At 44.7% G+C, this 24,472-nt stretch overlaps 1 protein-coding gene across 1 annotated transcript; it reads left to right on the top strand.

Moving 5' to 3' along the window:
* The first annotated feature begins 10,159 nt into the window (after positions 1-10,159).
* Positions 10,160-18,424, top strand: nfil3 (nuclear factor, interleukin 3 regulated). Its single transcript, XM_088282072.1, has 2 exons — positions 10,160-10,435; positions 16,891-18,424. Exon 2 carries the CDS (start codon positions 16,992-16,994, stop codon positions 18,159-18,161), a length of 1,170 nt encoding a protein of 389 aa, XP_088138198.1. The 5' UTR covers positions 10,160-10,435; positions 16,891-16,991; the 3' UTR covers positions 18,162-18,424.
* The last annotated feature ends 6,048 nt before the right edge of the window (positions 18,425-24,472 follow it).

Raw genomic sequence — 24,472 nt, 5'->3', positions numbered from 1 at the left:
GTTTTTGGAATGTGGGAGGAAACCGGAGTACCCGGAGGAAACCCACACAGGGACGGGGAGAACATGCAAACTCTACACAGGAAGGCCGGAGCCGGGATCAAACCTATGACCGATGCTGTCTCGTACTGTGAGGTAATCGTGCCAACCAGTCGGGCCACTGTGCCACCCATATGGTGTAATATAAATTTGCGTAATTAAATCAGTTATTTAATGACCAATATGCTATTTCCATGTATTTTCCATTTACTACATCAACATGAATAAACATGACAAATGTTCGTCATAACCAACTCGTAGTTCTCGTTATATTGTCTTTGAATCATCAAATACAACACCTAAGAAGAAACACTTCAGACATAGTCAAAACCATTTACAAAACCAATACACAAAACATGTAAGGATAATACAATTGAAGGAAGGATTATGCATATGAAGAACTAGATGCCATTTCTTGAAAAAAAAAAACGAGAACTTCCCCATTCAAGGGGTATTGCAATTCTTCCAGCAATGAGTTTCTCTCTCGCTGTAGTATGTGGACAATGCAATACGTAAAGTACCTGACCATATTCAGAAGAGTATCACTGAGCCCAAATACTGGGAAAAGCAACATAAAATACAATACAATACAACTTCATTTATATAGGGCATTTCATAACAGCTCCCTTTATTGTCATTGTACTCAAGTGTGCAACGAGATTAGAGATCTCCCCTCTCCAGTGCAATACAACAATAATTCAGATAGATATATAAATTAGCAAGAAATTTGAACACAAATTAAACACAGAAACAGTAGATAGCAGAAGAACAGCAGAAACAGCGACAGGCTCATGTTAAGTCGAAAGCTAAGGAATAAAAATGTGTCTTCAAACGAGTTTTAAAATTGGATAGAAAGGGCTTGACTAACATTTAACTCATTCCATAGGGAAGGACTGGCAACACTAAAGGCACGATCCCCCCTGAGGCTCAGCCTAGTCCTCGTCACCTGCAGCAGCATTTGGTCCGCAGACCTGAGGCAGTGGGCAGGTGTGTAGGGGTGGAGGAGCTCAGAGAAGTACACTAGGGCGAGGCCATTTAAAACTTTGAAGACAAACAGAAGTATTTTAAAGCGAATTCTAAAGTGCAGTGGGAGACAGTGAAGAGAGGCCAAGATTGGCGTTATGTGATCCATCTTCCGAGACCCACTTAAAAGACGAGCAGCAGCATTTTGCACCAGTTGGATGCACTAAAAGAACCATTAGAGTTCAATTTACCTACATAAGCATGAATTACATAAAAATTAGCTCCATGATAACTCATAGGCCCCAGGTAGCGCCATCGCCTGATTGTTCATGGTTCTCCCAACATATGCAGGCGAAACTTTTGTGTAGCTCATAGTCACATTCTTACGGATGAAATGTACATGTTACGCTTTTACCAGACTTATTCGTACAACCATAGACCACAAATTGTGACATTTTCGTTGTTGAGACAGAAAATGATACGAAAAGCTACGGAGTAATCAATGCATTCAAGTTTGGCTTCCGTAGAGTAGCAACGTAAGATGGCCTCCGGTGGCTTCACGGCGAGTAAGTAAATTATTACACTTGCGTAACGCAATTGTGCAGATAAACACAGAGACACTGAAGTGTCAGCCCCCAATAACCCCGAGCGAGTGTGAAATTGGTTAAAAAAATTAAATAAAACACTTAATCCTAATTTACCTGGGCACATCAGCGTTGAAGTTATAGATGTCTGCGGCGCCGATGGCGGACAAAGTAACCGTGGCATTTATAGCCGTCTATGGTAGAAAGTGAGTCGTACAAGTTTATGTTAGCTCCATGGAGCAGGGGTCTTCAATCCTCTTCCCGAGAGCCGAGAGAGAGAGAGAGAGAGAGAGAGAGAGAAAGAGAGTGTGAGAATGTGAGAGAGAGAGAGAGAGAGAGAGAGAGAGAGGGAGAGAGAGAGAGAGAGAGTGAGAATGATCAGGATCGTTCTAGCTTCTGCAGACCTTGCTAATTATCTGATCATTTAAATCAGGTGTGTTGCAGCATGGAGCGTTGAAAAACAGGCAGGACCTCGGCCCTCGAGGAATATGATTAAGGACCCTGGCTTAGAGAGTCGCAACAATTTTTTTTGTCATTGAGGGCTTTCCATGTTGGCTTATATACTTTGTTTGATTTGTCTCTGTTGTTTGTTTATTAGAAAAATATTTGCCTTCTATTTTATATCACACCTTCCTATCACGTTATGTATTGACTTACAAACTGTTCTACCTGGATATTTTTATCCCCAAGCAGAAAATACCGCGTCACAAGACAAGGTTCAAGTTCTCTTTAGTGACTTTGGCACATTCGTCCGTATATCTTTGGAAAATGTGTCATTAACTGTCTGCTGGTAGGCGCATCCAAGTCACTGTTGTGAGTCCGGTTAGAACTCCAATAACGAGGATCTTGAGTTTCTGATGTTTAATAAGGTTGAAGTCACAGTACACACGTCTTGGTGCTTCAAATGAAAGCGTGGTTTTGTCTCGAGACGTGATATCATGCACAACTTGAAGCAGGATAAAATGTGGACGATAGCTTAGATAAACTTAACTTGATAAACAACTAGCACAATACTCGCCACCTTCTCTATTTCTTCCTAGGTGAGTGGGAGTGCTAGGCTCCGCCCACTCAAAGGAGGCAGTGTCGAAGTCTTTGATCAGCCTTCTCTACAACTCTTCTGTGTCTTCCTTCTTCAATGACCCAAAGCTCCTGCACTTTACAGAGTGGTTCAAATCTTTCATGTCTGTGATGGTTTGCAACAATTATTTTGGGTGGTCACAGTGCAAATCAAACACATTTGTTTTGAGTTGAAGTGCAGGTGAAAGTATTTGTTTTGAGTTCGTGAATGTAAAGGTGAAAGTATTTAATTGATTTTTTCTTCCTTTATCAAAGAAAGGCTTGGATTAGTTTTTTGAGTGTGCGTACATACATACATGCATACATTGTTAAGACTTGAAGTTATGTGGTCTCATTATACTTAAGTTATGTGCTCTCATACTATTTTTGTTAAGGATTGATGTGTTCAATAATATTCCAAAATGACAATATTGTTATAGTTGTGTTTTGTTGAATGTCATATGTCACATTTACTGCAATGTTATAAATATTTTGTGACTGTCGTAACATTCCTCATGTTTAGGTGCGGACACTTTACGTTGGTTGTAATGCCCTTATATGGTAGTTACATGAGCGAAGGCGAGCGTGAGGAGTGACGAAGGAATAAAAGAGATGAGAGCATTCTGAAACTATAGAAGTGTTATGTTGGTGCGGTGATCACAGAAATAAATATGGAGAACAAATTGCAAATTGACAAACTTATATACTTGTTGGATACTCATTTGATATGCCAGGTTGAATTAAAAAGTCAAATAATGGTTTGTTCAAGATTTCACTCATTTACACTTCATGTATTTATTTTTATTGCTCAGTGAATGTTCGTGATGTTTGTGCATGCGCGGCGCAATGGTTAGATATTGTCATTTTACCTGAGCTGTCTATATTGTCATTTGTTATCTGTCTTTTCTCCTGCCGTCAATCAGGAGCACAAAGCCCTTTGGTATGTAGCCATCTAACCCAGATTGTCATGAAACTTTTGCTGTTTGTATGCATTTGCATTTACGTGTGTCCGTGTGTACGTATGTCCGCCGCTCTACTGGCATTAATATTAAGCAGGAGTTTATATAATTTGCGTCGGGGATGCTCCAGCGCGGGATACGTCGCATTGAGGTGCTCACGATCGTAAATGAAAGTGCCAGATATTTTACATATGACTAGAGTCCCAACAATAATGTATTTGATAACTGCTGAATGACTTGCGAAGTATTCATTGAACTCTGTAAATGCGCAATCTTGTAAGTAGCGCGTTTCTTTGGTTACCAGTTACAGGCGACAGAGACCTGTGATGACCGCTTCCCAGCCGGGGCTGGAAAGTGGTGTTGGTGGATTCTTGAATAGCGGCCAAGGGAAAATGAGTTGGTAACAAAGTTTGTGACCGACAGTAGGCATTGAACAGGCGACAGGCACAATGGGTGGCTACCGGGGAAAATAGAGGATCTATATTTACTGACGTCGGTAGACGCGAACGAAAAACGCTGGGGGAAAGATCTTCCCCCAGGGGAACAAAAACGACTAACAAAAGGAGCTTGCAACGCAAGAAACCCGAAAACGAAAATGTCCTTCCTCAAAAGGGTAAGGTTAAGTCCAAACATCGAAAACAGAAAGCGAGCCGAAACGTAGCTGTAGAACAAACAAGCAAACAAGCAATCACGACAAACACACGGAACAAGGTTGGCAAAACTATAGCAATGGCACAATGGCGAGAGCAAGTTGGGTCAGCAATAATCTGCGTGTCGGAGGCTTATATAGTCAGTAATCACGGGGTGATGAGTTACAGCTGAGCGTCTCGTGAGCTCGTCCCGCTGGTGGCCGCGTCTCCGGGCAACGCGCCGTCGACCACGCCCACACTGCTGCAACAAGAAGCACGGATCGTGACAGTACCCCCCCCTTAACGGACGCCCCTTGGCGGACTACCTGGTTTAGACGGGTGGGCGTTGTGGTAGTCGTGTAGCAGAGATGGACACATGATCCAGGAGCGAGGGATCCATTGCCGTTCTTCTGGGCCGTAGCCCTCCCAGTCGACCAGGTACTGGATGCCCCTTCCCCTGCGCCTGGAGTCCAAGATGTCCTTCACCGTGTAGACCGGGTCGCCGTCGATGATGCGTGGAGGTGGTGGCGGGGCGGCAGGTGGCACCAGAGGGCAGGTAGGGGCCGGCTTAATGAGCGATACGTGGAAGACGGGGTGGATCTTCATGGTGGGAGGCAGCTTGAGACGAACTGAGACAGGGTTGATGATGGCGGTAATTTCGAACGGGCCCACGAAACGCGGGCCCAGCTTGCGGGACGCACCTGCCAGGTTGAGATCCCGGGTTGAGAGCCAGACCTTGTCGCCGATCTTGTAGGCTGGGGCGGGGCGCCGGCGGCGATCAGCCACGCGCTGGTTCCGCTGCGTTGTACGCGCCAGGGCGGCCCGGACCTCCTTCCACGCCCGGTGAGCCCGTTTCAGGTGCTGCTGAACTGAGGGGACCTCTTCGGTACCAGCTTGGGTCGGGAACAACGGGGGTTGGTACCCATAGGCCGTCAGGAACGGCGATCGTCCGGTCGCCGAGGAGATCAGGGTGTTGTGGGCGTACTCAATCCAAGGTAGGTGGTCGGCCCAGGTCGAAGGCTGGTCCAGGCAGACGCATCGGAGTGCGGACTCGAGGTCCTGGTTGGCACGTTCCGATTGCCCATTAGTCTGTGGGTGGTACCCGGAGGAGAGGCTGGATGTCGCTCCCAGGCACTGGCAGAACTTTTTCCACACCCGGGAGATGAACTGCGGGCCTCGGTCTGACACCAGGTCGTCGGGGATGCCGTGCAGTCGAACCACGTGTTGGACCAGCAGCTTCGCCGTCTCCAAGGCTGTCGGGAGCTTGGGCAGGGCCACAAAGTGGGCGGCCTTGGAGAATCGGTCCACTATAGTCAGGATGACGGTGTGCCCCCGGGAAACGGGCAGGCCAGTGACAAAATCCAGGGCGATGTTCGCCCAGGGGCGCGCCGGAACGGGGAGCGGTCGTAGCAGGCCCGCTGGAGGCTGGTGCGATGCCTTGCTGGCAGCGCACGGCGGGCAGGCTTGGATGTAGGCCGTCACGTCGTTCTTGAGGGAGGGCCACCAGAATCGCTGCCCGATCAGGCCCAGGGTGCGCCGAATGCCCGGGTGGCAGGCCAACTTGGAGGCGTGGCCCCACTGGATTACCTCCGCCCGGTAACGAGTGGGCACGAACAGGCGGCCCTGTGGGCAGGCCGCTGGAGCTCCGCTCTTGTCCTGGAGCTCCCGGATTTGCCGCTCTATCTCCCACTGGAGGCCTCCCACCACTCGATGGCTAGGAACCACGCTCGCCGGCCCCTCCTCATCTTCCCACGCGTCGTGGATGCGGGACAGGGCGTCGGGCTTGGTGTTGCGTGCCCCCGGCCGGAACGTCATAGTGTAATTGAACCGGCTCAGGATCAGGGCCCACCGTGCCAGCCGGGGGTTCAGTCTTTTCATGGCGCGAATGTAAGAGAGGTTCTTATGGTCCGTGAATATGGTGAAGGGTTCCTGGGTGCAATCCAGCCAGTGCCGCCATTCCTGCAGGGCCAGGACCACGGCCAGAAGCTCACGGTTTCCCACGTCGTAGTTGGCCTCCGCTGGCGATAGGCGACGAGAGAAGAAGGCGCAGGGGTGAAGACGCTGGTCGACCGGGGACCGCTGCGACAGGACGGCCCCCACTCCGGAATCAGAGGCGTCCACCTCTACAATGAAAGGGAGATCAGCATTAGGATGGTGCAGAACAGGGGGGTTTGTAAAGGCGTTTTTTAAGTCCGCGAATGCCTCCTCCGCCCCACTATCCCAGGTGAACCGGACCTTGGTCGAGGTGAGCCGCGTGAGCGGCAGCGCCCGGCGGCTATAGTCTTTGACGAAGCGCCGATAAAAATTGGCGAATCCTAAGAACCTTTGTAATTGTTTACGCGTAACTGGCACCGGCCACTCGACGACGGCGCGCGTCTTGGCCGGGTCGGCCTTTAGTTGCCCGTTTTCGACGATGAAGCCCAGGAATGGGACCGAGGTTTGGTGGAACTCGCACTTCTCCGCTTTTACATACAGTTTGTTCTCCAACAGGCGTTGGAGGATTGCTCGCACGTGCAGGTGGTGTTCCTTTAAGGACCGAGAGAAAATGAGTATATCGTCCAGGTACACAAAACAGCAGACGTTGAGCATGTCTCTAAGCACGTCGTTGATCAGGGCTTGAAAAACGGCGGGGGCGTTAGTTAAACCGAAAGGCATGACCAAGTATTCAAAGTGACCGAGTGGGGTTTTGAACGCGGTTTTCCACTCGTCCCCTTCCCTGATGCGGATCAAGTGGTAGGCACTGCGAAGGTCTAACTTAGAGAAGACGGTGGCGGATTGTAGGGGGGCGAATGCTGAGTCCAACAGAGGCAAGGGGTAGCGGTTCTTTATCGTAATCGCGTTCAATTCTAGTAGTCGACGCAGGGGCGCAGCGATTTATCTTTTTTCTCGACGAAGAACATGCCCGCTCCCACCGGGGAAGTAGACGGCCTTATTAATCCCGCCGCCAACGACTCCGTGATGTAGTCTCTCATGGCCGCCTGTTCGGGTTGCGAGACCTTGTACAGCCGCACCGACGGCAGGACCGGATCGGGAACTAAATCTATCGCGCAGTCATACGGACGATGGGGTGGCAAGGATTTAGCCCTCTCTTTGCTAAAAACGGCGCGGAGGTCGTGGTAAACGCTCGGGACCCCGTTAAGGTCGATGTCCGCCTCCGGAAGCGCCCTGACTCGCCCGCCCTCCCCGGCGGACCGTAGGCAATGCGCGTAACAAAACGGGCTCCAGTTTTGGATAGAAAGGCGCCCCCAGTCGATGACGGGATTGTGCGAATGTAGCCATGGGATCCCTAGCACGACGGGTGCCGACCTGGCCGGCATGACGAAGAAGGAGCGCTTCTCGATGTAGTTACCCGACAGCTTTAAGGTTAGGGGCTCGGTTAAGCGCCGGATATCGGCCAGCACGCGCCCGTCGAGGTCGTAGATTTTCTCGGATTGTTCGAGCTCGGTAACCAGGCAGCCGAGCCGGGAGACTAAACCCGCATCGATAAAACAGTCGTCGGCGCCAGAGTCAATGAGTGCGCGAATCTTGATCCCACCACCGAGTCCCCTGATCTCCCCGTCCAGCTCCAGTCTCAAGGGCGTCCCGGGGCGGACCGAACCGCCCGACCCGCTGGCGACCGGCTCTTGACGGGGCTCTTTAACCGCGGAGACGCGGGGCGCGGACTCGCAGTTCGTTGGGGGGCGGGAAGACGACCCCCGGCGAGCGGCCATCTCCGGGCAAACCGCCGCTCTGTGTCCCGGCAGACCGCAGTAGAAGCACGCCCCCGTGCTGCGCCGACGCTCCCTCTCCCGAAGATCCGGGCGAGCTGGAACCGGCTGCTTGGGCTCGTCGGTGGTTGACCAGTCGGGGTTCCGGGTGCGTGGACGATCAGCTTGGCGCTGCTCCCGGGGCGCCCGGCGGGTCGCCCCCATCTGCATTGGCTCGTCCGCTGGTGCGGGCTCTGGAGCCCGGAAGCGTGGTGGCTCGGCGCGGCGCTGCTCCACCCCTCGCTCTCGGCGACGCTCCCGCAGGCGGTTGTCCAATCGAATGGCCAGGGTGATCAGCTCCTCCAGCGTCTTGGCATTGTCGCGGGCTGCCAGCTCGTCCTTTAGAGCCGAGCTCAGGCCTCTCCGGAACACGGACCTCAGGGCGCAGTCGCCGAACCCACTCTCGGCTGCTCGGATGCGGAAGGCGATCGAATGCCGCCAGAATGGCCGAGTGGTCTAAGGCGCCGCGTTCAGGACCCAGTCTCCCCAGGAGGCCTGGGTTCGAATCTCGAATTTCCCCATTGTGGGACTAATAAAGGGAATATTATTATTATTATTATTATTAATCCGCAACAGATCGTGAGCCCTGGATACAGTCCAACAGTTCGGCTCCGGCCTCCTTCCCGCGGACCGGGTGGTGGAACACCCTTTGAAACTCGGCGAGGAAGTTAGGGAATGAGGAACGGATTGCTGGGTGCGCGTTGCTCACGGCCATGGCCCACGCGCTCGCTTGACCAGTCAGGAGGCTCATCATAAACGCTACCTTCGAACTATCGTGGGCATAGGTTAGGGGCTGCTGATCGAAGATCAGCCTACAGTGGTGAATGAAGGGACCACAGCGGCCGGGTTCTCCGCCGTAGCGGTCGGGGTGAGTCAAGTTTGGCTCCTTAACCGGGTAGCTCGGAAACTGAGCCCCGGGAGGGGGAACGGCCGAGCTAGGAGCCGGCGGGACAGGGGCGGCGGGTGAGCTCAGTCGGGCATCGAAGCTCGAGAGCTGCTGGGCCAGTTGGCCGATCGCGTCGCGAAGGGTCGCGAGCTCGGTCGCCTGCTGGCCGACTAGGCGTCCTTGGCTGGTCAAGGCGTGAACGATTTTCTCCCTGTCCGCAGAATCCATGGTCGGATTATTCTGTGTTGGTGGATTCTTGAATAGCGGCCAAGGGAAAATGAGTTGGTAACAAAGTTTATTGTGACCGACAGTAGGCATTGAACAGGCGACAGGCACAATGGGTGGCTACCGGGGAAAATAGAGGATCTATATTTACTGACGTCGGTAGACGCGAACGAAAAACGCTGGGGGAAAGATCTTCCCCCAGGGGAACAAAAACGACTAACAAAAGGAGCTTGCAACGCAAGAAACCCGAAAACGAAAATGTCCTTCCTCAAAAGGGTAAGGTTAAGTCCAAACATCGAAAACAGAAAGCGAGCCGAAACGTAGCTGTAGAACAAACAATCAATCACGACAAACACACGGAACAAGGTTGGCAAAACTATAGCAATGGCACAATGGCGAGAGCAAGTTGGGTCAGCAATAATCCGACACGCAGGTTTATATAGTCAGTAATCACGGGGTGATGAGTTACAGCTGAGCGTCTCGTGAGCTAGTCCCGCTCGTGGCCGCGTCTCCGGGCAACGCGCCGTCGACCACGCCCACACTGCTGCAACAAGAAGCACGGATCGTGACAAGACCCTTGTATGCATGAGCCATTTTGGGGAATTATAGATGATAGCGATTATTTTTGTAATCTCTTATTGAAATAAAGACAATAAAGACTATACATTTCAACGATAGCAAACAATTGACAATAGTTATATGTGTATGCGGCCAAAAAAACTTTCGATAAATAAGCTTCCACAAAGGACGCTATTGGTCATAATATATTTATTATAGTAGAATATTTAAATATCTATCAATTTATCAATTGGAATTCCCAATAGAGATGACTAGTAACAATCATTATATCAAGTATCATGGATCACTTTATATTACATTGTACTAGTGTTCTATCGATTTAACGTTTATATAAACTTTTTATTTTACTCCAACTATGTCTAATGCGGTTTTGAATTTGTCTGAAGTAATGCATTTACTCATGATCCTTCATGCTCGCTCCACTGCTGGCATTGTGACGTTATATCCTATTTGAGCCCCAACACTTCACCAAAGTCATTGGCTGCAATTCTGAAATCCGGCTATGTGATTGGATGGTGTGGCTGTCAATCTGCCGCACACTGCCAATACACTTAACTCCTGACCTACTAACACAGATCCATGAGTCAGAAGGCACACTGGTGAAAGGGGGAAAATAGAAAAATGTGTTTCTGTTCCTTTAGTAAAATGTATTCGACCCAGATATTTCCTCACGTTTGGGAGGACAAATACATCGGTGGTGTTTGACATTGTTCGGGACAACGGCTCTAATATCGCAACCAAATTTCAACTAGCGACAAGGTACAGTGAAAATGTGAGTATCGAATGTGAACTGTCCCAGTGTACCTCCCAAGTGTTGTGCGGATTATTTAGTTTGGTTTATATACCTCGGTGTACGCGATGATCCGATTTCTGTCGTAACAGCATTTAAACTTGAATTATCCCAATTGTAGTCCAAAATAAGGCTAAAGCATTAGTCAGTGACCAGTGTCATGTCATACAAGTATTATGTACTCTAGCATGTAGCTGCCGTCAGCGAGTTTTCTGAACAAAGAATGGAGCCTTACTAGTGTTTCTAATTATGCAGCGCTTTGGAATGGGTGGGAATGGAGAATGTTTGGGTCACGTATTCGCTCTGTAAAGTCACGTAAGGCCTCGTTACCAGTGACAAGTTTACAGATTGCGACACAGCGTTGCAACCCAAAAAGTGGTTTGGGTTCGCTGTGTCACAACGATGGTGACTGTCGGTATGTTTTAGTGTATAGTAACCAGATAGTAAGTGATTTATTAACGGGATCGTTTTATTTCCTGTTGTGTCTCACACTGTTAAAAGGTGGACTTTTTAGGGCGTCGATCAAGCCTCATCCGCCAGTGTCTGAGTAAGCCAGGCAATGATGTCATGTACCAGAATCAATGCCCACATTGTCTTCATCCAGGCGTTTACGTCGATTATCTCGCTTTTATCCAGAGCCACTGTGTAACCAGTGATATATTTACACACAAACAAAGCAGAACAAACGTGTCTGTTTTGTTTTTGTCACACTGGCGAACATTGCATAATGTCTGCAGCAACAGAAATTTCTGGCAGTCACAGGCTTGGGGGAGGCAAGGGGTGGTTATTGTGTAATTCGGACACAATGAAGGAATTCTCTTGATGGCTTGCTGAAGCCTTGTCAGTCCTGGTCGCGTCTGGTTCAGATTTATTCCCCGTCTCCATCAGCAAGCTGACAGTATCAACGTCAACTCCGGTTACCTCACTTTTTTTCACTATTAATTGCTCTCTTTTGGTTGAAAGTGACAATGAATAGTTAAAAGCATTGCTACTAAATAACAAACGTCATAGATTTTTATGGTTTGAACATTTTTCATCCCAGATCTTATCAGACAATTGTGGTAAAGGTAATCTTTTGCATCACTCTAAATTTAGGACACACACAGGATATGTCTGTATTGCATAAGTATGAATACAACTTTTTTTTTTAATGATTTCATCAAAACGGGGGGGGGGACAAAAGAGCAATTATTCAAATTTCTTGTAATTTCCTACTAAAGGGTTCACATTCAACCACCACAAAATGAACTTTTAAAAGCAACATTTGGGCTGCCAAACTAACTTTGATCCAGCCTTGCTTGCCCTCAAAGGTTCATTATGCAACTGTAAGACAGTGTACATGTAACAAAATGTGTTGTCAAATAAAAAGTGGCTTTTTCACTGCAGGAACATTTTGAAGAACTTTTCAGTATTCCATAGGATGTTGACTGGCCCGGGTAGATTTCTAGGTACCTCAGAGCCAGTGCAGGGTTCTGGACTAACTTTTGGGACTGGTGCACCAAACTTTTTTTCTTGGTTGTTTTTTTGACCACATCACATTCAACACCGCAGTATTACATGTTTAATCTTATTTAAAAAATAAACAAATTAAAAAAAATCTTAATCTCGTGAAAAAAATGATTTGAATTAAAAAATATTTTAATTATAATTCCACAAAACAGATTACATAATGAAGATTTTGTGCCTCGTGTACAAAGGGTGTGTACTCGGGCTGAGTGATATGACTGAAAAGTATATCAGTATAAAAGTACAGGACGTCCTCGGGTTACGAACAAGTTCTGTAACAAGTACGCTGGCGACGTAATCCAAATTTCCGCACGCGAGTCGAAATTAACAATATAATACCCCCTAAATCTCTTAAGAAATATTAAAATACACCTATTATACTTCATATTAATACAATAAATTAAAATTAAGAAAATGGCATCGTGTACTTCCCATCCCGTCATTTACTGACCTCCTAAATACAACAAGGAGTTCCGAATGACTTTTCAAATCTACTTGGCGAAATTATGCTAAAATATGATCACATCCTGCTAATGGGGGATTTTAATATTTGTGTGTGCTGTCCTGGAATTGGACTAGCAAAGAACATTTTGAGACTCATTTGGTGCAACACGTGTCTGGCCCCACTCATAGACATCAAAGACAGGGTAACTCAGATCTTGGTTCCACTCTTCTTGTAGTAATGTTTTGGATTCTGTGGTAGCCAAAATTAAGACCGGAGCCATGGTTTAATTAGAGAACTTGCGCAGCTAAACAAGAATACTATGGATTCTACACTTAAACCCCATCATCCAGATTGCACAGACTCATCACCTGAAACGTGCAATAGATTTTTGCAGGATGTTATTGACAAGGTTGCTACAGCTAGGAGTCTTGTATCAAACGCTACATTGGCCCCATGTCCACGTTCCTTGTTTTGCAGTGTTGGATTCCTTTGAGGCGATCTCGTCATCTTTGGAGGATGTGGTTTGCCATATAAGCCATCCAGCTCACCATATGACGCCGTCCCTCCTTAGTTCTTTAAGGAAGTCCTCCCAAGTATTCAAATCGGTTTTGGCCTTTATCAACAGCAGTCTTTCTTGTGGTGTAGTCCCCCTAACTAACAAATATGCTTTGGTGCAGCCCCTGCTTAAGAAACCTGGCCATGATCAAGGTGTGCTTTAAAATTTTAGATCCATTTCCAGATAGTCATTTAATTCTAAAATTCTGGAAAAGGTTACCAGTATCTCTTGCTCACATTTTGTGAATTTCCTCTTCATTGCTGACCCATTGCTTGATTATCTGGATGATACTTTCCACTGATGTGCCCTGTTTATACTAAAAATTGCATGCAGCACATGCAATATATTTCTTGGATGAACACAATGTCATAGAGGTTTTCCAGCCAATTTTCAAGAAAATGCTTAGCACAGAGTCAGCCCTGCTACAGGCTTTTAATGATATCCTCCTGGCAAATGACACTGGAGGCGATGTGTGTCTTGTCTTGTCAGATCTAACTGCAGCCCTCAGGGGGGATCGCGCCTATTCTGTGGCCGGTCCTTCTCTTTGGATTGAGCCTCCATTAAATGTGAGGCAAGCCCCCTTTCTGTCCATTTTTAAAACTCAATTTAAGGACACATTTCTATTATTTAGACTGTCACCGTTTCTGCTATTATTCCGGTATCTATCTAAAAAAAAATTACTGATCTATGTGGCTGAATTATTACTATCACCATAAATGTCCATTTTTTTGCTTCATGTTTCAAGTGGGATAAAATTAAAGTCAATACTGTTACTCAAAACAACTTTGGAGATTCTATCACCCAGTGCTCTCCATCCGTTCACACGGAGCATATTTTGGGCTCCGGACGACGTCAATGACAGATATATGCGACCTAGCTGTTCAGACTACGGTCGCTTGGCAAAAAATCGAATGCGTATCCGAGATAGGACCACATCTTATAGTGGACCGGGTCGGATTTGGAAAAAATTGCAAATGAGCCGCTCGGACTGTCATAAATTAAATAAATGATTAAATTAATAAATTTGCCTGGGTTCTGTTTCAATTAGCAAACTAGTTGCCGTGTTAAAAGGCACTGTTTTAACAATCTGATTATGTACCTTTATGTGTATTCCCAGTACAAAATCGTTGTGCACATGCAGTAAACAACAAATTTTCTTCAACATAGAAAACTGCAGCGTATACCCTGGTGCGTCTTGTATGGTTTTTTTTTTTCCCAAAAAGAGTTGTTGCAGCTCATATTCAGGTGCGTCTTATAGTTCTGAAAATAGTGTAATTGTTTGGCGTATGCATGTTTTTCTTGCTTTAGAGCCGTTGGCGAATCGTAGCGGTGACACATGGTGGGCATGGTGTACGGCAGGTTTGGATGCCAGCCCAAATCTTTTTTTTTTTTTTTTCAAGTCAATGGGTTGAGGGCAGAGAGTTTTTACACTTGCAGTGTCCACCCAAGCGAGTGTCAAACTCACACCACCACCTTGCTCCTGTTTGGGAGCGATGACAGTTGAGCTAAAATCCAGGCTATCGACTCATCTCAGCACCTAATTTATCAAGTTCAAGAACCTGAAATCATTGATGCCGCATTAACAGTTTTTTGGGGCCTTGTCTTCATTTACCAGCATCTCTTGCTCACATTTTGTGAATTTCCTCTTCATTGCTGACCCATTGCTTGATTATCTGGATGATACCTTCCACTGATGTGCCCTGTTTATACTAATTTGCATATTTAAATAGGGGTAGGGATGGAGAGGGAGAGGACTGGTACCCCAAGCTTTCCGCATCGACTGTATTTACAAGAATCCAGTTACACTTTCAAAACCTGACTTTTAACAATATTCACTAGGGAGCCCTCAATCTGAAAAAGCCATTCCCAGTGGAAAACCACAAAAGCGTCCGTGGTTGTGCATGACATGCATAACACGGGGTGAATAGGTGAATTTCAAAATAAACCTCAGCGTAACAAAGCATGCATGAACATTTAGCGACTTTCTTGAATAATCTAACTCGTAGTTGGGGCCAGTTTATCGCCGTCATAAACTGTTCCGACCAATAGCAACACAACACCATCCCAAAATCATGTTCAATTGTTAATTAAAGACGCAAAAAAATAATAATGATGATATGGAATGAATAATGAATTAGCCTGACAGTCAGCGAGTGTCCTGTGGCAAAGAGATGCTCTTATAATAATAATAATGCCTTTATTAGTCCCACAATGGGGAAATTCGAGATTCGCACCCAGGCCTCCTGGGGAGACTGGGTCCTGAACGCGGCGCCTTAGACCACTCGGCCATCCTGGCAGCCACGAGATTCGAACCCAGGCCTCCTGGGGAGACTGCGTCCGGAACGCGGCGCCTTAGACCACTCGGCCATCCTGGCAGCCGAAATTCGAGATTCGAACCCAGGCCTCCTGGGGAGACTGGGTCCTGAACGCGGCGCCTTAGACCACTCGGCCATCCTGGCAGCCATGCGATGCCATCTCATGGCGTTGTCTCGTTTCTCATCATTAGCAAAATAATAACAAATGGAAACGGGGATTACTCGCATGTTCTATTTTGCGCTTTTTCACTTAATTCACTGAAACAAATTTAAAGCGTTTGAATGGAAACCCCATTATTGGCATCACTTGCCTTTATCCCTAGCCGCACGACGCAGGCCCACGGCCGTTTCCCCGGAGCTAGCGAATCTAGAGGTATGTAACGATTCAATCTGGCCCTGATTAGATTTGATTTTCAGTTCCGATATCGATTCAATTTTATCTTTTTTTTTTTTTTTAATCCTCGCCACGCTTGTCTCTGTACGCTTGTGTGGTGCTGCAGCCATCCACAAACGCAATTTGCATTGATGTTTGGTGCAAGCGTGTAAAAGGTTAGTGTATTATAAATGGAACTAAAAATTATACAATATGCCGAGTTGCACTTATTCTATGAAACTACCTATAAATACTAAACATATCTCACATTACTTAGGCACCAATCCATATTTTTAATGTTGACGGGACTTAAATCATATGAATACATTTAATTGTTTGTGCTAAAGAAAACTAAAATAAACACTTGAATTAATTGTTGATTTAGTTTTTATTTAACCCTCATACAAAATATTTTGTTTTGCTTCTCCAGTAAGCATAATATAATCTGCACATACAAAATGCAATATGTACCTCAAAGCCCTCACCACACCCTACCAATTTGTTTTAGCGCTTTACCTTGGTATAGTCTAACGACCTAGGTAGGTTATGTTGTATTTTTGTGTTGCTGTTAATGGCTTGTGGCAAATGGGTCATGTTGAGTTCATTCACTGAGATGGGGCATTATCCCAGTCAACATGTCGCGCGCCACAATCATCCAGACGTCTGCTCCCTGAATGACCTGAACAATATAGAAATAAAAAAATTGCTTGTTGCAAAGGGTTGTAATGAAAATATTTTCACCTTTGCTTGACCTGCATTCCTAAAACTTTGTTTTTGCTGCACTCACACATGACATTTTCTGTACTTCAGACTTGCTTTACACTACTTTACACCATTTTTTCCTTATTGTCCAACATAAAAAATATTTATATTTGGAATGTGTTCAGTGGTTTTAGCATTAGTGTGCATTGCAATCTATAACGCCGAAATCACATAATTCATATTTATCGCACACACAAGTACTGGTAATAGATTATAGGCAGCATAGTATATGCATGAGACATGGGCTTTATGGGAGTGCAAAATTAGTTATCTTCAAATTATTACAGTCAACAGGGCAGCAAGATAGCCCTTGCCTCTTTGACTTGGCTCAGTCATTTCAAAGAAAGCACAATCTAAGGCTCTATCTGATGTGTCCTGGGCTCAAGAGCATGATGAGGTAGTCAGGCATATGCCGCTGTTTTTTCCACTGTAATTAGTGAATGGAAATTAATATATGACTCTCTTTCTGTAATCCCACAGATTTGGTGATGAACAGTGCATTGTCTCTCATGGGAGATACCTTAATTACATGAAAGTATTATGAGGCACAGTTAAATACTTCAGAGGATACTGTCACAAATATGCAGTCAGTCAAGCAAGAAATTGACTCCAATGATCCCTACAGCGGAGACGATGCCCTGCTACTGGCTGTGGCCTTCCAAGGGGCTAACCGGGACCTGATAGGTGACGTCTCTGCTATACCGTTCATAGCTAAAACTACCGGTCGCAGAAAAAGGGAGTTTATCCCAGAGGAGAAGAAAGACATTGTTTATTGGGAGAGGCGCCGCAAAAACAATGAGGCAGCTAAACGCTCAAGGGAGAAGCGGCGTATAAATGACATGGTGCTGGAGAACAAGCTCATGGCCCTGGGAGAGGAAAATGCCTCCCTCAAAGTGGAACTGTTGTCACTGAAACTGAAGTTTGGACTTCTGAGCTCAGCAGCATATACCCAAGAAGTTGAGAAGTTACCTATCCACAAGAGTCCCCATCTATATCAGCAATTTGTCACAGCCACTGCAGACCAAGGTTCATCCAGCAGGGAAGAAGAGCCTCATCACCTGCGCAGTAGCTGTATTTCAGTCATCAAACATTCACCAAATATATCCAAGGCATGTGCTCCAACTCAGGGTTGTTTAAGTATGTCCACAACCGCAGAGGTCAAACGGGAACCGGCAGAGAATGGCACCTTTCCACATGAAACAAGTCCCTATGAACTCTTTAGGAGCTACATGCCCTGCCCTTTGTCAAGAGTCTACACCCAATCTGCTCCATTTTTTCAAATCACCAGGTCATCCAGTAACTCTCCCAGGAGCTCAGATGACGGTGCTGTGAGCAAATCATCAGATGGTGAAGATGAGCAGCAAGTCCCCAAATGTTTGATCCCATCTGCGGCTGACTCAAGAAGTGTTATTGTATCCACGCACAAAGTGCCCGAGGCCAGTTCTTCTGCTCTGCCTCATAAACTGCGACTCAAAGCCAAGACCATCCAAATCAAAGTTGAAGCCATTGACCCAGAGTATGAATCGTCGAGGAAGTTTTCCTCACCTGTCAACGGATCCTTCCAGACATCCTGGGACACTTCAGAGTACCCTCAGTCCTCGCTGTGCCCTTTGTCAGAACAGGTCACCACCATCCAAGACTGGACCCAGCAGCAGGAGCAGTGGCATAAAAGCCACACAAAAACACTTGATAGCTACATGAGTAGCAGGCAAAGCCACAGCTTCTCAGACAAACCAACTGTGGATATATAACAGCCATCCTATGCACATTCAGATGGAGAGGAGTGCAAACGTAGCTTCACTGAAAAAACTCCTCACATCACAAGCGGCTGGAATGAAGTCAAGTGAAAAATCCACTCATCACAATTAGTTGCTATTGATAACTTGCCTGCCTGAATAACCTTGCGATTATTTGTATCTTCACTTTTTTGGTATTTACACTGTGTGGTTGATTTTTGCCTTTGAGCAACGTTTGGGTCACTGTACATTTTCAAATAAAAGATTTTGAAATTCCAGTATACAGTGGTAATTTAGCAAACACAATACAAAGCCTAATTTTAGGGACGCTTAACTGTACTTCAAACAGAAATGAAAGTATAATGTACAAGTTCACGTTGCTGGTTGGACCAGCAAAATATGTATTTACTCATCATTCGTCAGTTGCCGTTACAGTATGGAGTTGTTTACGTAAAACTACAGTAGTGACAATTATGAAAGATTGTCCTCTATGAAATGCTGTAAATCAATTCATTGCAAAATGACCTTTTAATACAGTGTCGAACATGCTGCACTCACAGGGAAATAAACTTTAGAAATGAATAACCATTTCACAATTTGTTCACATTGCAAAACAAGGTCAAACAAATTTGGCCTTTTTCCATAATGGTCACAAATGACAGATGGACCTTTGTCTCATAAACGATGTGTACTCATTTTGAGAGTTACAAAACAAATGATCAGCCAAGTTGGATGCCAAACATTTGTGTAACATGACACTGTTTTCAAAATTAGGTTTGCTGATTTTATGTTCCTAAATCGTTGATGCAGTTAACACTAAATAATGTAATATTTTATGTATGGGATTTGGATTTGGGATTTTATTTAACAAAACTGTGGTAAGAACACTATTTGAATTATAAACGTACTCGAAATAGTTTGTCATTAGTTACTTTACACAAAAACTCACCTGAATGCGATTTCAACCAAAAACGCTTATTGAGCAGTTTTCATTTTAATGTAAGAAACCCTCGTCAATCTCACAACAACTCTTGACCATTGGTATTTGGAGTCGATGAATACGTCTCTCCGTCTGGCTGATTAGATACAAAGGAGGATGTAAGAATTTCTACTCCATGCTTCTGTTTGGAGGGATACTGCTGTCCACTCTCATAGACCTTTTAAGGATGTCCCACAGTTTCTCAATAGGGTTAAGGTCAGGGTTTTATGGTGTCTTCGCAATGAGATTTCCCTTTATATTCCATGTTGTGTTGACTGAGTTGTCTTGCATGAGAAATATGTGTGATCTTTCTTCATATACTATGGCAGTAAATTATTAGGTCAATTTGACTCCTTCAGGTCACTTAAGTTACTTGCAGCTGAAACTTCACTCCACCACATCCTTGCCGACATTGCAACCTTGTTTGGATATGATGACCATCCAGAACTCCATTCATCGGAACCATACAAAGTAGCAAAGAAATGTCCGGTATTTCCACTCCTGTTGCAAGGCATTGGACTATTACGCACATTTCCCCAGCAGAAAAGTTGTCCCCCCCCCCCCATTATGCATAAAAACTGCCATTCACTCAAAATTGACAGTCATTATGCAGTTTTCTAATACTTAGTTTTAGTTTGGGAATGAATGATCAAATCTGTCTGACGTTGATATCAGTAATAAACTGAAAGACTGTACATGGTTCACCGGAAAATCGATTTAAATAGAAATAGAAATAGAAATCCCTTTATTGTCATTGTACTCAAGTGTGCAACGAGATTAGAGGGCTCCCCTCTCCAGTGCAATACAACAATAATACAGACAAATATATAAATTAGATAAATAAAGAAGACAGCGCAATGGAATTCAGTACTGAATAGGGCATATAGAAACACATCACAATGCTGTTTTGCGAGGTTAGGGTGGTCTCGTGTGTGTGTGAGAGTTCAGTATGGAGATGGCTCTCGGAAAGAAACTGTTTCTCAGTCTATTGGTCCTTGATTTGATGCATCTGTAGCGCCTGCCAGAGGGCAACAGGTCGAACAGGTTGAGAGCCCTTCTGAGGCACCGGGCGGTGTAGATGTCCGACAGTGGGGGGAGAGGGCGTATCTTGTATGCATAATAACTTGGAATATGTACAGTGTATGTGTGGCACTTTTCTTTTCCTTGTAGTATATTAACTTGTTACTCCTGTTGTTGTCAGTCCTTTTAACCACCGTTCTGTTTGAATTTAAGGAGCAGGTAAAAGTTTGCAGACATATTATTCCTGAAACAACAATCAATGGCAGTTTGTCAAATATTGCCCAAGTTTTGAAGTGGCCGTTTTGCCTTAAAGCTAGAATTCATAAATGTTAGGATTAATGTGACATGGCCATTGTATGTCTAAAATCATTTGGCTAGATTTGTATTGTTTGGAGACACTCACAACTGTATGTATACCTCTTCTCGGAATGTTTATCAGGTAATGTAATATTTTGGACGATACAGTACAGTATTGAGCACTTTAATAAAATTGGTAGCCAGATTTGATAGAATTGTGACATTTTATACAGATAGTGTAGAGCACTATTGCTCAAAGCACTACACATGATTAAAAACAAAAATTAATGAGGACTACATTCAGTTCGCTGAAATTGGATTCAATCTTGTCTTTTTTTTTTTTTAAATATTTGTTTTTTTTTGTGCTGAATGTGGTTGTTTTAGTGCCAAATTCTGACATGAATTCAATAGCATTTTTTTTTCAAGCAATTCACTTTATAATGAGGTTTATGTTTTAGATAAGCAACCAGTTAATACAACACGAACACTGGCTTTATTTTAAAAATCAACGACATGTTGCCTTGTTGAGTTTAATTTGGTCTGTGAAAACCGAAACTCATATTGCAGATAATATTTCTATTCCCATTGTAATAATGACAAATGCTATTAACACACTCCAGCCCCCCCATAAATGAGCGACATTATCACTCTATTGCACTTCATAAAAACATACAGTAATGACTTAAATAATGTACAGTAAAGGAGTTCTATCGATGTCAGGAAACCAAAAGATAGCATAGCAGAATCAAGACGATTTTGTGCTTTCAATCAGTTGAATGTTTTAATTAGCACTTAATCAGAAAAGTCTCAAAGAGCTTGACATGTCCATAGTTGACAAATGCTAATGACATCACCTGATCTTAAAGGGTAAGTCAACCCCAAAAAAGGCTCTGCAATAAAATGTTCTATGCTCCTTCACTTGTCCAATCATGACATTCTGATTAATATTGAGATAGTGGAATCTAAATTGAGAAGTCCACCTATTTTTTTAGCCAACTCAGAAGCGCAAAACCATTTTGTCACTTCTGTCGACTGAAAATGACATCAGTTACTTGGGTAACGACCAATCATGGCTCACCTGTTTCTGAAGCTGAGCCATGATTCAGAATGCCATGTTTCTACTAGTGGGCCTGCATGGAACATAGTCTTGTAACTGAAATTATGGGGTTGATTTCCTCTTTAAACCACAGGAGGGCAAGGAAAAACAACAACAGCAAAAATGAGAAACCTTGAGAAGTGGCTGCAGATGTGGTAATCTCCCTTCCATGATGACCAGGCTGCAATAGAGGCAGAGTGAGCAATATTATTATATACAATATATAATATTACAATTTTGAAGCTATGCAATGTTAGTTGTAATAGTGAGAAAGTCCATTCAATCAGACGAAGTCCTGTAGAAGGTCTCCTTTGGTGATGTGGTTCCTGGACTCCTAGCACAGTGGGTTAATGCAGAAATCTCTATCGCAGTGCTTTGGAGGAAGTGGTCAACCTCTGATATTATACCGGGCAGTCAGTGCAGAATCCAGACAGTGACATCCAATTCAGTCATCATCATCGAGCCCCCTCCCCAAGCCAGGCAACAAGGGGTAGGAGAGAGAATAGAAGAGGCAGTCAAACATAAGTTGTTGTCATGTTTTAAACATTTTTACTGAAGTAGGGGCTCAAATATCCATGGGTAAGGCATTCCAGAGAACTAGAACCTGCGGACTTCTAGTTGGCTCTCGAGATCACTAAAAGACCAGCGTGTTGTGAACCAAAGACTCGGGATGGAAGATTACTTGATTACTATTAGATACTGTAGATTAATTTACCACTATGTCAATGAAATAGGAGGGTGGCTAAGTGGTCTAATATTTGATAGATAAGTTACAAAACCTTGAAATTGCATCTTAAGAGGTCCAGGAGCCAATGCAAATTGGCTTTTGTTGGTGTAATATGATCAAGCTTTGTCATCCTTATCAGGAGTCTATCTGCAGCATTTAGTACTAAGTGCTGACTTTTAATACTAGATATAAACATGGAAACACCATAGAGCAATGTATTTCAATAATCGAGGTAAGACATAACAAATGCATGAATTATGATTTCTGCGTCACAAGCAGATTGAATGGGACAGATTTTAGCAATATTGCGGAGGAGAATGGACACAGTTCGAGTAATTTCATTAATATAAATTTGAAAAGAGATAGTTAAATCATATATCAGCAAGGTTTTGCTGAATCATTTCGGGTAATAGACATTCACAAAGACTTCAGAGTTATGTGCTTAAACGAGGCGATGACAAGCAGGGCCGATGATCATCCATCCATCCATTATCTGTACCGCTTCTCCTCACAAGGGTCGCGGGGGTGCTGGAGCCTATCCCAGCTATCTTCGGGCAGGAGGCGGGGGACACCCTGAACTGGCTGCTAGCCAATTGCTGGGCACACATAGACAAACAACCATCCGCACTCACACTCATACCTAGGGACAATTTAGAGTGTCCAGTCAACCTGCCATGCATGTTTTTGCAATGTGGGAGGAAACCGGAGGACCCGGAGGAAACCCACGCAGGCACGGGGAGAACATGCAAACTCCACACAGGAAGGCCGGAGCCAGAATCGAACCCACAACCTGTGCACCGTGAGGCCATCATGCTAACCAGTCGTCCACCGTGCCACGGGCCGATGATCAACAGCTCGGTTTTATCGAAGTTAAGAAGCAAAAATGTGAAAGACTTCCATTTCCTCTAGACTACAGCAATGACCCAGAAGCAGGTGAAAGGCAACATTTATGTTGTCAGAACAAGGAAATACAGGCACACTTGAATGCACACTGATGTCTCACATCTCTTCATACACAAACAGTTGGTAGTGGCCACAATCTGAGGCAATTCTTTTTGTTTGCCCATTTCGGGAGTAGATTCATCAAATGCACAAGGGCCGATTCGTGGGCCGGACTGAAATCAACTGCTGGCCTTTTGTTAATCAAACCCTTTTTTAAAATTTGTCTGCCCCCTGCACCAAAAATGGGCATCCGGCCGGACTGCCCAGCTCTGCTAAAGATTGTCCTGCGCAGCATCTTTCGCATCAAAAGTGTAATAGCAGACTTATTTCACAGTATTGACTGGAACCGACTCCGGTTTCCTCCCACATTCCAAAAACATGCATGTCAGGTTGATTGACATCTAAATTGCCCCTAGGTATGAGTGTGAGCGCGGAAGGTTGTTCGTCTCTGTGTGCCCTGCAATTGGCTGGCGACCAGTTCAGGGTGTCCCCCGCCTACTGCCTGAAGATAGCTGGGATAGGCTCCAGCACCCCCTGCGACCTTTGCGAGGACAAGCAGTGCAGATAATGCATGGATGGATGGATGGATGACTGCAACCGATATGGCTTCATTCTTTCAGATGCATTCCATTCCGCATAGCTGTGTGAGTAGTCTCATCCAAAATTGTACACGTATAACGGTTCTCTCGTGGCAGGTTTAATGAACACAATGGGATTTTTAATATTTTAAAAATCGTTTTTAAACTTATTAAACATGAAAAAGTATGATGTAATTAAATTAATTATAGACCAAATAATTTGCTGCTGAATATTGTTGTACATATGTGAAGTATCCCTTGAATTGTTAAAATAAGAAGTTGCGTGCTTTCATCAGTTTTTTTTCTTTTGTAGTGTAAATTCTCCATTATTGCCCAACGGCCTTGTGTTGAAATATTTTGTTTCATATTTATTGTTTTCATTTAAAATAAATATAATGTTCAAAACACTTAACTGTCATTAAATTGTGTTGGCTTTTCATTGATCTAATCCTTTTTCTGCTCCATTCTATTCTAGATTGGAGGACATTTGTATTTTTATTATATTGTTTTTTTTTTGTCTTTTATGAATTAATGAAATAAATGTAAATCAAAACACTGGCAGGATTGTTTTATACGATCGTGACCAAGAGCTTTTTCTGTTCTTGACATTTAAAAACTCTCTTTAATCATTTCTGAACTGGTGGGAGCGTCACGTGACGATATCACGTGACTTAGGTCAGAGTTCAA

The sequence above is a fragment of the Idiotropiscis lumnitzeri genome, chromosome 18 (genome assembly GCF_059441095.1).
Source record: "Idiotropiscis lumnitzeri isolate Australia: NSW breed Sydney's pygmy pipehorse chromosome 18, RoL_Ilum_1.0, whole genome shotgun sequence".
Taxonomy (NCBI): Eukaryota; Metazoa; Chordata; class Actinopteri; order Syngnathiformes; family Syngnathidae; genus Idiotropiscis; species Idiotropiscis lumnitzeri.
This window is presented reverse-complemented; position numbering and strand designations above follow the sequence as displayed.